This window comes from Bombus pyrosoma, linkage group LG15, assembly GCF_014825855.1.
Source record: "Bombus pyrosoma isolate SC7728 linkage group LG15, ASM1482585v1, whole genome shotgun sequence".
NCBI classification, from domain to species: Eukaryota; Metazoa; Arthropoda; class Insecta; order Hymenoptera; family Apidae; genus Bombus; species Bombus pyrosoma.
This window is the reverse complement of record NC_057784.1, coordinates 4,609,949-4,624,659: the sequence shown is the minus strand read 5'-3', so window position 1 is coordinate 4,624,659 and position 14,711 is coordinate 4,609,949. Positions and strand designations below refer to the sequence as shown.

At 38.4% G+C, this 14,711-nt stretch overlaps 1 protein-coding gene across 1 annotated transcript in view; it reads left to right on the top strand.

Annotated features, from left to right (window-relative positions):
* LOC122575540 (homeotic protein empty spiracles-like) overlaps nucleotides 1-14,711 on the top strand; it is a 51,735-nt gene that overhangs the window by 11,558 nt on the left and 25,466 nt on the right. The window contains exon 2 of the mRNA XM_043744596.1: nucleotides 14,183-14,355. Within this exon, the coding sequence (XP_043600531.1) occupies nucleotides 14,183-14,355 (173 nt within the window). The remainder of the gene's footprint in view (nucleotides 1-14,182; nucleotides 14,356-14,711) is intronic.

Sequence of the window (14,711 nt, the reverse complement as noted above, 5' to 3'; positions counted from 1 at the left end):
GCGGTGGATACTCGTCGCTACGGTGCGCGTCGTCGTCGTTTTCGTGTTCGTCGTAGCGGTAGAGGCCCAGTTTTCCACAGTCGTAGGTTCGCGGCTTGAAGTCTCTCTAGCGCTATCACAGTCACACCTCTGTTTCGAAGTCGATCATATCACGTCGGGGTCACCAGTTGAGGTGGCTGAGTATGTGTGTGTGGTCCATATGGTATTAGTTGCTGCTGGTTGTAGATGCCGCCGCTGCTGTTGGGGGTACTGCTGTATTTTTCTCCCTATTTATGACTCGTGGAAGAAAAATCGGACTTCGGTCGCCGGGATTCGATCCCGGGATCCGAACGTTCGTAACCTAAGGCGCTAACCACTGCGCTACCGTCGTCCGTTACTAGTTAGTGTCGAGTGGCGGTATTTGTGTTGTCGAGTGCCGCCACACGTTATTACAATGACACAGATGTAGAGTTAGATTTGATTGGATTCTATTATAACTCTAATTGATACTTTTGGTAATGGAATACGCCATTAACTGGGCGAAACTTTCTTCGAATAACGTAATTCGGTCGTAATTAGAGTAGATATTACAAGGATAGGTCTAAGAGATTTGTTCGAGTCGACCAGTGCTAATGCAGTTTTTAACACACATGGTATATTCGTAAAAGAGGTTTACAAGTGTTTCGATACTCTGGCGAGCCTGTGTATATCGTAGAACTTATAATTATAGATATATACGGATCAGTATACTGCAGATTTTTATGCAATCTCATATTTCTATCGACATAACTAAGACAACGAAACCTGCGTGAAGATTTATTTCACCTCTCATAATAAAATTATAATAACCGCTTTGATTTCAACATTTTCTTATATTCTCGTACATTACCAGCATATTGTACGTTTTTACACTTTTAAGTTTTTCACAAATGTATCATAAAAATCCGCGGTTTATTGATCACGAATATATTCACTCGCTTTCGTTCTACGATTTTTCCTTCAGTCAGGATACGTACCGTTGAAAATTATCCGTAAGAAGACAGCCAGAGATATCAAAGCGGAGGTGAAAATTAAGCGGAATAAAAATTTCTGACACCATAGTCGAACTAATCGCTGCTTGTGCAGTAGACATTCGCTTATCTGGCAATTAGTCGGTATCGGTAATTACCGCGGAGGATCCTCCGCCCTAGCATCCAGCGTTCCGCACGCGTTTACAGCGGGGAGAAAGGGGGAGGAAGGTCGTGGAACTGTTTCGATAAGGAATTCTCGAGTTGTTTTCTGTAATCCATTCCGGCTCTCGACTTCGCTACTCTTCGTGGCTCATAATGGTGCCAGGAGGACTTCTTTTTCCTCTTCCACTACTCTTTTTCCTTAGATCTGAGTTAGTTAGTTTTATGCAGGCTATACTTTGTAGAAAGAGCCAGAGACTCGATCTTTATAACGCTTGTGTAATTCTTGAAACCGGTGGAAATGTATTTTTAATGATATTAAAGTTCTTCTCGTTTTTTTTTTCTTTCTTTTTTTCCTTCTTTCTCTCGTGTCGTGTTCCGTAAGTTCTGAACGAACGGCGTTCGAATCGTCTCTGTCTTATCGCTGGGAAATATATTTGTTGAGTGTAGCAACTAACGATTAAGACTAAAGTTTCTAATCTCTTCTTCCTTCTCTCCATTGTGTCCCAGAATTTATTTTCCCGAATTTTGTATCGTTGATGAATAGTAGCGAGAACGACTGCCGGCGATATCTTTTTTAATTAATTTTTATGAATTATTCGAAAAGAATCGCGTTTAAATTGTTTCTCATTCGTGAAATTATTCTTTTACGTTTTTAAATCATATTTTACGATCTACCGAAGGAGAACAACATCCAAATATTTATTACAAATATAAAACACGTAATCCACGTGACTATCGGCAATCCTAGTCTTAGCGATCCTAGTCTTTCATTCCTTTTAGCCAAGTTTCACAAATTCCTAGAAAGGAACGGCGATTAAACTCTTTTCTTCTTTCCTTTTATTTTTTTTTTTTTTAGATTTATGAACGTTTTCTCCCGCCAATAAAAAAATACGAACCAGATGTAACCGTTGTTAACGATATTAAAAGTCAACGTTAATATTAACGACGGTGCTACTTTTTCTTATATTCGTCGTATTATCTTTTCTTTTAGAAATTCTCGGTGGAAAAAATACAGTGATCGGAGCGTAATTTGTTGGGTTTTATGGATCGTTTTTTGTCATTAGAACGTATCTGTCTTAAATGACTTCCAATGGCGTGTTCGTTGGATTATTTTTTTACTGCTCGTAGTTGTCGATTCGTAAATACTATAATTCACTGCTAATGTAATCGTAGTTTTATTGCTCGCTACTTCCTCCATCTCCGCGGGTTCAGATTCTGCACATTAAGCACAGGGCATCAGGAATGTGAAGAGGGCATAAAAACTGAAACATTGTCGAATCTGTGTTACGACTATTGGCCTAAGTATTTATTATAACCCGTTGCTCTGCTGCTATACTATAATCAAGCTCCGTTATGGAGGAAAAATAAGAGCACCGATAACAGAATGTTCAGATAACAGAAATTCCATGGTATCTCGTATGGATGGATTTCTTCGAATCTAATAGCATATTACAGTATTGCGTTCTATCGTAAGTAGACTTTATCGTAGAAGAGGAATTTTGTAGTTGAACTTTATCGTGGAATTCTGTCCACAAAATTCGACAATGAAATATTAAAATCGTTATGTAAACGTTATGTAAAGTTATCCTGCGAATGAAACACGCAGATGTAGACAGTCGAGATATTTTGAGTTTTTCAATTCTCTACAATAAAGCGTTAATCATCCGAAGCAATTGGGACATCGAGGTGGTTCGGAAAATCGAACTGTTCGGATAACGTAACAAGCATCTATTTACGCAGTTTCCATGGCATAGGAATTAATTTAATTGCCTAAAATTGCTTATCGAATACAAGAGTATTATCGCTGTAATTTGGTATATTCATTCATTTTTAAAAAAGTGCTTCGAGCTAACGATACATAGTAAATATAAATAATTCTTATATAGTCGATGTTTAAAGTTTATTTTTTAAAGCAGAAATCCAAGTTCCTTTCCGATTGCAAGAACTAGTTGGCGATAGCGACGATGCGACACTGATTCGGATAATTAACGCAATATTGTGTTACAATTATTATTGAGATTATTAAATTGACCTCAATAGCTTTCATATGATGTAAAAGCGAACTGTAGTTATATCAGTGTCAAAGCACTCGTGACCTCGTTATTACATAGATGACGAAAACCGTGGAAAATTTTTGAATAATGAAACCTTCTTTTCCATTTCCCTCATCTAAATCCACCACTTACAAGAAAAACACTTGAAGTTAATAGCCATACTGTAGGATAGGCAATGAAAATTCAATTAGCAGCGAATGTGTTGAAGCTACATCTTGACCCAGTTGCATGGAACATCGTAGATCTCTTACGTACCTCTTCTTCCTCTCACCGTATATAATTAATACCCATTATACATACAAAAAAAAGGCTTCTTCCTTCTTAAGAGAATATCCATGTAACGAGGCACTCGATTTGGCGAAGAACAGAAGAATCACGTTAAAAACGTCTAAACACAGAAGTTAAATCTCGTTACGTATCTATTCTTCGTTTGGTCGCAATGAGCTGACACGGCGCGATTTTTTAATGACGTCTGCCAACGGCGAACGAACAGTTGCAATACTAATTACCTCTAATACGCGGTTGCGCAAATGGAATGGACGTGATAGCGGAATGAATTCCCGCCTGTTGGTCTGCCGTCGACACCGCTTACGGAGAATTGATATTACGAAAGGGAATTGCCTTTGCAGTTAAGTCACGAGCAATTACCATTAAGCCCGTTCTGAGTAATTACCCTTTTGTTAAGTGAAACATGTGACCCGCGGAACGGCACGATTCCACTGTGGTTTCGTTAAAACGTTAAAATCGTCGACCGGTTCCGGGCTTACAAATGCAAATTTTACGACGCCAGGCGTCGAAGAAGAGTACGCTTCTTGGAAAATTGGTCCCGAACGAGCCACGGTGACGGATCAGCAATAATCAGTAATACCTATTCGAATGTAAATAAGCTTCTAATAGAGTAGAATTATTAGAATCGTCGTTGATTATGCGCGTTTGGCTATTTCGAGGATCGATTATGCAATTTTGTCGTTCTTTCTGCGAACAGACGGGTTTCGGTTATTTTTGTATATCGTATCCTCCGACTATTAGGAATATTAGGATCGTTGGAGGATTTTTCTAATTGCTTCTGCAATGTTCTAATAGCTCTACTTTGTACGAAATATTAATTGTAGCGTAAATGATAAAGGAATATATATATATATATATAGCTTTCTTTGATTGAAATTTAGTGAACTGTAAAATTGAAGCTGTTACTATTTTGCTATAGTAGACTTTAGCCGCTTCTACATTGCTTTGTAGATGTTAATTAGAGTTTACACGGTAGAAGAATTACATTTGGAAAGAAGATCATGATTTTCTTATTGTTTAGGAAATTAATCGAATTGTTAGATTTAGCATAGCGTCCAATTTTGTCCACTTCTCTCACCGTTTTAATCCCCGCAGTATAAAACGACGACATTCAAATCACTCACCCATGTGTCTCCATCCCCCAACGGAGGCAGTGAATTAAAATTTAAAAGAGGTGGCAGTGAAACTCGCGTTAGAAAGCAATCGAGTGACGCGAATGTTCAAACTCATAATAGAAATCATGCGAACGTTTCCATTTGTCGTTATCGAGGCCTGGTATAGTGCTTCGCGATACAATACCGTGTTAATCAGCGTTATTAAAGGGACGTTTACCCTCGTGACGTTCGCACCATGGGGTGTCCATCGGCAACAATGACGTTCGGTAGCCTTCCCGTCATCCATTTTTTCGAATCTTGATTTCACGCGTGTTCCACGTGTTTCCATGTGTTTGTCCCCACCACTTTTATCTTTTTGCTTTTTGCTTTTTTTTTCTTCAACCGAGCCATCGTTTCGAACCGATCGAAAAACGCCTCTGTCGTTGATCTTTCAGGTTCCATCGACAATGACGCGATATTTCTCTCCCCCCTTCTACTTCATTCGTTCCTTTGTGAATCGGATTGACGTCTTCATTGAGCGAATCGTCACGGTCGATCGGTGATCGCGATCGAGTCAGAGATCCACCGTGCAAATTGAACAATCGAATGATCTGATTTTTTTGCAGGCTGGACCGTGCGAGCGCTTCTTCCTTCTCGTTGATCGGCATTGTCTGACTAGTCGAGTGTCACTACTGGTTGCGTTTTATAGAACGACGAAGTAGAGTAGCGTTTTTTCGAGCCGAGAAAGTACGTATTCTTCTGTTCGTTTCTTGAATGCTGAAACATAGAAATGAACTTGGTCGAACTGAAATTTTCGTGAATCGAGAAGGTTTTGTGCGGAGGTGGTTTTCTGAGAAAAGTACGGAAAAAAACGATGGATAAGATGTAAATTTATTTAGAAAATTGTATTACGAATTTTTGAGTTCTTTTTCTTTTTTGAAGCATTAGTGGATTAATGTCGTATCTTATAACACGCGAATCTATCAACTAGCAAGTCTCGCACGAAAAAATATTATTCTACAATTCCGATTCCGAATTTTTCCAGGCAACAGAAATAACGAAAATATGCATAGGATACATAATCAGTACATAATCTTTCACTTCTGTCAACGTACAGTTGCAGCGTTAAAAAGCGCTAGCGAAGATGTAAATAGGACATTTAATTAAATAAGGAGCAATAGACAGTTTCGGTTCAGCGTTTCGGTTCTACCAACGTGTACTTGCAATTTTCCCAAGTAAAAGAAATAGCTACAACACACACACACACACACACGCAGGATATGATAATTAATGGATAAGATATATCTCACTTCTGTCAACGTACAGTTGCAACATTTAAAAAAATGAACGAAAATGTAAATAGGACATACGAGTGTGTATCCATAATTAGTTATGTTTCACTTGCGCGTACGTGCATATGCAATTTTTGCAAGAATTAACGAAAGAAGCAATCGTGACGCGAACAAAGTGGTTAGCCACATGTAAAATATGCCGCTAATTGCTGGTACGGCAATTAGATACGTTCGTTACGAGGAGTGTCGTTCGTGTATGCAAATGGTGCGACATCTTCAATTCCGTGCACGTTGAAAAATCGTTGCCGATATCCGGTATCGGTGGATGACTGCTCGTGTCGAGCAGCCAACGAATCGTGTAATTAAATAGTAATCGCTCATTACCGTGGCTCCGTCGTTTGTTATATCGGCGTATATGCACGCGAGTTATACTTACCTATAATGCAACATATTTCTAACCGGTTTCGATGGAATCGATATTAATATGTGGATAATGAAAGACTAGAAGCGCCATTACTTAAAACCTATAGGGAATTTTTTGAATATTTTACTTAACGAGAATATCATTCTCATTTGCTTGGCTATAACGACGATATTTTATTTTAACAGGAATGCAGAATCGCGGATGATTAATCGCTATAGGAAACTATATAGGCGTGTGTTTTAGAACCCGTAACTCGTTAACCTGTCTCGTTCGGATTGCCAATATTTTACACGTAATAATTTAATCACTCGGAGCTCCGTTCCCTCAACGTATCGTTACATTCGTATGAAAAATATAACTACCGTTGTTTGGAAGCTTATCGAAATAAATTATTTGTTATTGAATTATAATGATAATTGAATTATCGTGGAATTAAATTTCGTAAAGAATCTCTACAGTGTTTTACTTGCATGTTAAAAAAAAAAAAACCTTTGATTTACTACGTTTTGTAATATCGTCAATATTTTAACGATGCTCGACTATCACGATCATATTGGTTTCATAATTCTAAAGTTGAAAGCACATTTAAAAATATACATAGAAATTACAAGATTTAAACAGGCAATTATTCGTTATTAATGAACTTCGATATTCAATGAGATAATCCTTAACACTTGTTACATGCCCAAGATGGTTATTCGCCACGTATTTTTATCCTTTACTAAATAACAAATACTTATACACTTGCAAGAAATATCTCGTATTCTTATAAGTTTTCGTATTGCTTTCAATCACGATCAATGTAATCACGAAAGTCGTGTCCAATTACAGTATTCGGAAAATCTCGAAATATTTTATGCAACATGCGATATGGGCATTAAAGCTGTCTATGTGAGTAATCAAATATCTTCAAGAACCGGTGTATACGTGTTTGGTTATATATCGGTGGCTGCGATTGTTCGCTCGTGAATTTACATAATTACGGAGGCGGTTGGTTATATATACGACAGCTGATTTGCATACTTAATTCCGTAATTGGCGCTTCTTAATTGTTTAACCAACTGCGTAATTCAGCGAGGAATATTTCGTCAGAGAATGGAGCCTTCCGTGACGTTAATGGTCCATGGTGACGCGATTATCCTCGAAAAGGTATCCTGTGCTCATCTCGGATCGATCGTATGGCCTCCTTTTTTTTTTTTTTAGTGATATACACCGTTCGACGAAGGCATTTTTGTAAATTGTCAAATACGCGATTGTAGAGATTATGTGGCGTTTCTTAGAAACACTTCTGTACTGTTATATCCATATAATTTTTTATTCTCGGAATATTTGATACGAAGATTAAATCTACGTGTTTATGGATTACGGATGGAAGCTGTCAAACGTTTTACAAGTTTACAAGATTCCTTCTTTCGTAACACCTTATTATATATCTTTTTGTGCTATTGGATGTAGTTATTTTCATTCATTCTTCTCTTTCCTTTACTATTTATCTCCATGTGAAACACGTTTGACGATTTAACATCTTTATCCACAATGTGATTTCTTCTTCGATATGATCTTTTACCGTTTTATCGCAGCAACATCGATCCTCCTATCACCGACAGCAAACGTAAAACTTTGTTCCAATTTATATCTTAAGAATCTACTTCTCTATCCGTCTTAAAATTGTTGCTCTCCAACGTACAAATCTCCTCCTCAACACCATTTCTTTCGTCGCGCATTTCAAGATTCCACTTTCGTCTGAGAATCCTAAAACTCGTCCTTCAACGTTTCCCGTACCGTACCAAAAAACCAACTTCATCCCTGTTTTTACTTTTCCTATATTCTTCTCCATTGAATCGTCTCTGGAACGTGTTTTTCACTGCGATCATTCCGCAAGAACACCTACCCATTATTTAACGTTAACATTTCTCCTTCGCAGCATCTCCTCTACGCAAAACATCTTGCTCGTTCAACATCGTCTTCAAGGGCTTCAAAATCTTTTGCCATTCCTGGTTGCTCCATTCGTTCACCGTTTCCCTCGACCTACACTTTTCTCCTGTTGCGTCGTTAGCGAATCTCTAGGCGCTTCCTAGACGTCGCCCACGGGCGTCCCGAGCCTCTCCCGGTTCTCTGCAAACAGGAGAAGAGGACGAAGGAAAGGACGAGGAGCGAAGGTTCTGGAGGACGAGGGCGAAGGGAAACGACGAAGAGAAGCTAGACGGCCTGTAATTACGGGAAGCTTGGCTGTGCGCAGCTGAGCCGCCCAGAGCGACTCGAAATTACTCAAAAATAAGACCAAATCGCGAACGTATCAAATTATAACCCCGATTCCCTACCCCCTCCTTTTATGTTTTTCCTTTTTTTCTCTCTCTTTCTCTCTCTCTCTTTCTCTCTTTCGTTTCTTCTTTTGTCGTTTTTCCCCTTTGGTTTCGCTAGAGTTGGCGACCAACGGCGTTTCAAACGTTTCACCGAGCTACGTGAATCGTCCAAGCAAACGTCGACCCCGACGCTAATGCGTTTTTAATTGTTGCTAACGCGACCGTAAACGGACCCGATGCAAATTCCGCCGCGATACACTCGATAAGGCGGGGTTCTAGTTCGTTTCGTGGCGGATTTGTTAATATGACTGCAGGTGTAGCGTGCATCTGAGGGTTGAGGAGAGTACGGGGTATCCTGGAATAGAGGAATTTAGGTCGGGCAGTTGGAGAAATTTCATAAATTTTCAATTGGAAAGAGGGTGATGGTGAATTTTTCTTATCCTTTCGTTAGGAGTCTTGATTTTTATATTTACTGCGTGCTTCTCCTTTGGATAGTTTATTTCTAGTTTAGTTTTTAGTATAGTTGCTAAATTTTGTGAATTTTATGACGCGGAAGGGGATGGATCTTTACTTGAAACTTTAAAAGTACGTTCGGACGATGATTGTTGTCGTGAATGTTGTAGTAAATGCTCAGGATTCTGAATATTCTATTGTCAATATATCGATTCTTGGCACTGATAGTGGCACAACGGAGTAAACTTCGAATTCGCTTTTATCGAATAGAAGGCCTGCATTATGTTTCTACTTTTATCACGTAAAACGGTATATTTATAATTCCGCCAGTTTTGCGTCAGAGGGGAAAATTATTATTCATGTATGCCGCTATCAACGTGACCTTAGTTTTACAACATCGGCTCCTCTTTATTTGTTTTGTGACGCTACAAGTGCAAAGTCGTACTGCTTTCACGAATAATGCAGAATGCCCTGTCTCGATGTCGTTGAAATGTCTCGCGAAAACTTATTTGTAAATTTTAAAGAAAATTTCCATCTTTTCAGTTGTGCCACTATCAGTGCCAAGCAACGATACATACGTTGATCCTTTGGAGGATATCGCGCGTACGATAATGTCGAGAACTCTGAATATCGACGATATTCGACGTCGCATTTAATTGCCACTTTATTTAATTTCCGTTTCTTTGAAAATGATAGTATTACGAAAGGTAGAAAATACCTATCCTTGAAAGGTACTGTTTGCGAGTTTTATGAGCCGAGCTAAAAGAAGACACGACGATATGTAGAAAGTTCGTAGAGTAACCGTGTTTCGGCTATACACTCTTCTATGTATCTATTTAAATGAATAAACATCTGCGTAAAAAACTTTCTACTCTGCAATTGAATCGTAAGCTGACGATCAAAGATACTTGACTATCGCTATCAGATAGAATCACGTAGATCCGTCGTAAATAGCGACTATCGAAGGAGGTTAAACCATAATTTTCTTATAACTCTGCGATACCAAGAAACTATGCATTGTGAATGTCATCATTATGTAGTTAACTACATATAGTACATTTACTACGTACATATGTTTATAACATATACTATGTTTATAACATATATATTAACAGTGTTTATGAGTCAGCGGCCGTTTAATATTAAACGAGATTAAAACGAGTATTGTATTCGATGTAAATCATTACAAATTAGGATTGACACTTGTTAACCGTTTATATACAAGGAAAACTATTAGATATGGAAAAGTAGTCTGTGTTTCTAGTTTCAAATTTCGTGTGACTTTGTGCGCATCAATCTCCAAATAATAAAATATCTCTCGTCACTTTTGTCACTTAATTTCTGATTTACCATTTTCTTATTGCTTCGATTCGATAGGTAATTTTTATTGTTTCTGTATCTCGATCTTTCGAAATACATTCACTGAGAGGTGGTGGTATATGAAACATCCGTGGCGCGCATCGCTGCATTGTCACTGAGAATAAGGTAAAAATCGTTTTAACCATATCATCGATTTCATTATCGGCTTTATTTAGTTAAAATACGAAGAGAAGGCTGTATTAAACATATTTGTTAGTCGCGCCTAGGTTGCTAAACCACGTATTATTGTCAAAATTAAACGAATCTATAGAAATATGAATTCGAACGAGGAAGAGTATGAGACTAAAAACGCAAAAATATTTTCTACGTCCGATAAATTATAAATTAAATTGCCTCAATGCTCTGATCATAACTCGGTTCTAGGAAAACATGTTCAAAATTATCAAATATCCGACATGTTATATATATATATAATACTCGAATAATTTCATTAATTGAAATTAATAAGAAATCGATTTATGTCGTATATATTTAGACGTCATATGGTTGGTTAACGATCTGACGATCGAGAAAGTAATTAGTTTATATCAAGTTTCGATCGTCTTCTTCTCTTTCAATTAATCGTCGATTAATCATCGAATGGTTAGGAGAAGTTGTCCGTTCGCATCGACAGAAGGTGACGTTTCTGGAAAATAGAGTCACGACCAAGGTATTAACGTTTCTATCCATCCGTGCAACAACTTTTCACGCAATAACGACGTTAATGATCAGTCAGATGTTATCGAATAATAACTGCAATTATTAATAGATTATCGAACCGCGACTCGCGTGGATTTCGAATTAATCGACGCGTTTAATGCGACGGGGCCTTCGTGCTCGTTGTTGCCTGGTTGTATCGCCTCTTACCAAGCAATAATTAATGAGCTGGTAATAGTGGTCTTAAGTATACCGGGAACATTTTTCATCGCTCCTCGCGATTCTTGAAACTTTAAAATAGATAAAAGCATCGAATAGTGTAGAATCGTAATTTCATGGAAGCAAGGGTATCTATTATATTGCAACTGACGTCTGAATAAAATTTCAAAGAATTAAGAATTCAACATCTAAAAAACTAAACATCGATCACATAAAAGCTACATATTTATGCGTTAATTTCCCTCTACTCGCATTTCATTTGTCTGTCGCGTTACATTCGTATTAATCGCTGTATCAACGTCAGATTTTGCATCGAAGGGAATTTCGAGAAAACAATCGAGTAACATTTTTACTTTTAACAGCCAGTTTTCAGACTTTGGGCTTTTATACTTTGAATGAACGTCAATGTCGAACGTTAAACGAGCGTCAGAGGAAACATAACATTGTTTCAATTGTCACGAGAAAGAGCGAAAGAAGAATTTCGAACCAGCAAACCCAGTTGCTTCCTACAAGGAAAGAAAAGAATAAGGGGGAAATTAATGTAAATTCATAAAATGACATAGAATCTCGAGGACAAGAAGAAATATCGCTGATTTCAGTAATTGATTGAAATAATTGACGGGAGTAATCGCAACACGTGTTCGCTATTCACAGGAACAAAAGGAAGCTAAGAGCTAATTCAGTTCACGGGCCGCCGATCGATCGAACGAGGAGCCGCATTGCCATGCAAACGCATGAAATGTTAACTGGGTCTTTAAGTCGCACGCATGGTGCGCGTTTCTCGATCGAGAAGGTCGAGGTAGAAAAGAGACCGCTTTAATGGCCACATCACGTATGCACGCGCTGGCTTAAATAAGACGCGTTTTCCACGTGCTTCGTGCGTTCCTTACGATCTCAGGTTCTCGTCTAAACGCATATCCTTGATAGATCTCGCCTTGGCCGCTTGTAAACAATGCTACCAGCATGATCAAACAACGATTGTCAGTCATCGACAGGTTCTCGATGATCGATCGTGCGCTTTGAAAGTTATAGCACGCTTTATTCTTATTTTCTCCTTCTTCCATCATTTATTTACCTATTTGCGCGTAATGCGTTGAAAGGTTTAATTCTTTATATTCTGTCACGCGTGTCGTACAAAATGCTGCGTTGGTAATATGACAATTTTCTTTCATCGTTTTCAAAATTTCTTTCAACGTGGCAAAATTAAATTTGCAAATTATTTATGCTCCGTTTCTTTCTTCGTATAAAGCTCTAGATTCGATTCTAGACGTTGGCGGATTTCTAGAAATCCATATTTATTATATCGAAGTCTATATTAAATCGCATTTAGAAATAACGTGGAGTTTTGCGTTCACTGAAGTGTGATGTTTAATCCATCTGAATTATACACCGATGCTAGTTTTATCCGGATGATTCACGTCGATATCGTTTGATCTTAAATATTAAATACACAATATTATCGTCCCTCTCCATTTATTTACTCTTTCAACGATTAGGTATTACTTGAATTGACATTGGATTTCTCCACAATATTATTATCTTCCACACGAATTTCTAATAATTCAATTCGAGTTATTATCCAACACGCGAAAATTTGCTCCTCCTACGTTTTCGAAATAGAAATTATTACTTTCAAAAAGTTTCCCCCTACAGTCATATTCAACTTAATGATTTGATTAATTTATCGCATAATAAAGAATGCTACGATATTAAAGGTCGAAAGTTAAGTCACCATATTATAATCGAATCGTACGACGATATTAATCACGGTTACATAATCGAGAATGGAAGCTGGCGAAACGAAAAGGGATAAAAAGAGCGAAATCGAATTCGATCGAGGTCGGAAAGTAGCTCGGGATAGCTGGGACCCGCTGGTCGAGAGAATCGAGCGATTTATCGTCCCGAGCTTTCCCGGCAAAGTATCCCCGGCCGACTTCCGGCAGACGTAGGTATCGGTCGATCGACATGACTCTTTCGAGGTGGAATACTCAATTACCGAGCGAGCGGACTTCTAGGTAGCCAGAGGCTCGTGCAGTTCGTGTCCGTTTTTCTCTTTTTTCCTCTTTTCATTTTCTTTTTCTTCTTTCCTTTCCTCCCCGCCCTCATTGTTCACTGACTCTTTACGAACGAATAAAGCTTGCGTGTCGTTGGTTCGTGACGACGCGTGGACAACGTCGATGATGAGCGTCGTTTAAAAATTAATTGCCACCTAATGAATTTTCCCCCAATCGCGTTATCAAATGTAATATAACATTTTCTTTCGTTACGTCGAGAATTTCTTTGTTCTTGCAAGTTTTCTATTCCTCGTGCTTTGTATTCTCTTTAGGTCCCTTTAGGTGTTTCGTTCTCCGTTTTTCGTTACGTTCAATCTTTTTACCTTTCATTCTCCGACTGTTTGAATTTTACGAATAGAAGTAGAATTTCCAAGATACCTGGATAGTTAAGTACATGGAATCGAAATTGTAGTGGGGGTATTTTCGAGAAATGGGAATTTTGTTCAAGTTAGAAGAATCCAAGTTGGAAGTAAGAGCTTGAGTAACGTAATAGCGTGCTTAATTTAAGTAGCAGAAGTTAATATACAGTCTGTATGCAATTCAATCTTGCACGAGAGAACTGGATCGTTTATCTTCGAGCCAAATTTTCTTTTTTTTTTTTACTGACCTAGGCTTTCAAATCTTCCGAGAAAGTAGTAGAATATTTATCAATGTCTCCGGCGCGGTGTATAATTGTCGAAATTTTTTCCAATAAAAATTGAGCCGAGAGAGATCCGAGTAATTTAAAGTTAACTAGTATCGATTTCTCCTTTAAAAAAGAAAGGAAAAGAGAATTCCAGTTAAACGTCGAATCGCGACACTGACTAATTCATGGGTTTCTTGCGCGTGTTCCAGGCCCCGACATACCAGGCTTTCTTCTGCAGCCATTCAGGAAGCCGAAGAGAATAAGGACGGCCTTCAGCCCCAGTCAGTTGCTCAAGCTGGAGCACGCGTTCGAGAAAAATCACTACGTCGTCGGTGCGGAGAGGAAGCAGCTGGCGCAGGCGCTCTCGTTGACGGAAACGCAGGTAACATCCTCCGCCTATTCCATAGAATCAACCCTTTGCGCTCCATATTTTTGTCGCACACTGTTAGTATTGATCCTACATTAAATCGATAGTAATTCGAAGCATTACGTAGAACTTTGTAGACCGCAAATGTTTACGCACTTATGGGAAATTTCACTTATGGGAAATTTCAAACGTAGAAGATGCACAACGATTGCAAGTGTATATAAAATATTCAGAGTAAAATATTCGATTCTTCGCTGCAGCCTTTCTTAAACCTTCCTCATTCGTCCCATCCTATTTCGTCCGGGAAAGCTTTACGCGACCCCAGTTACGTAAAAAGGTGCATACCATAAATATACAAACGTATATATTGA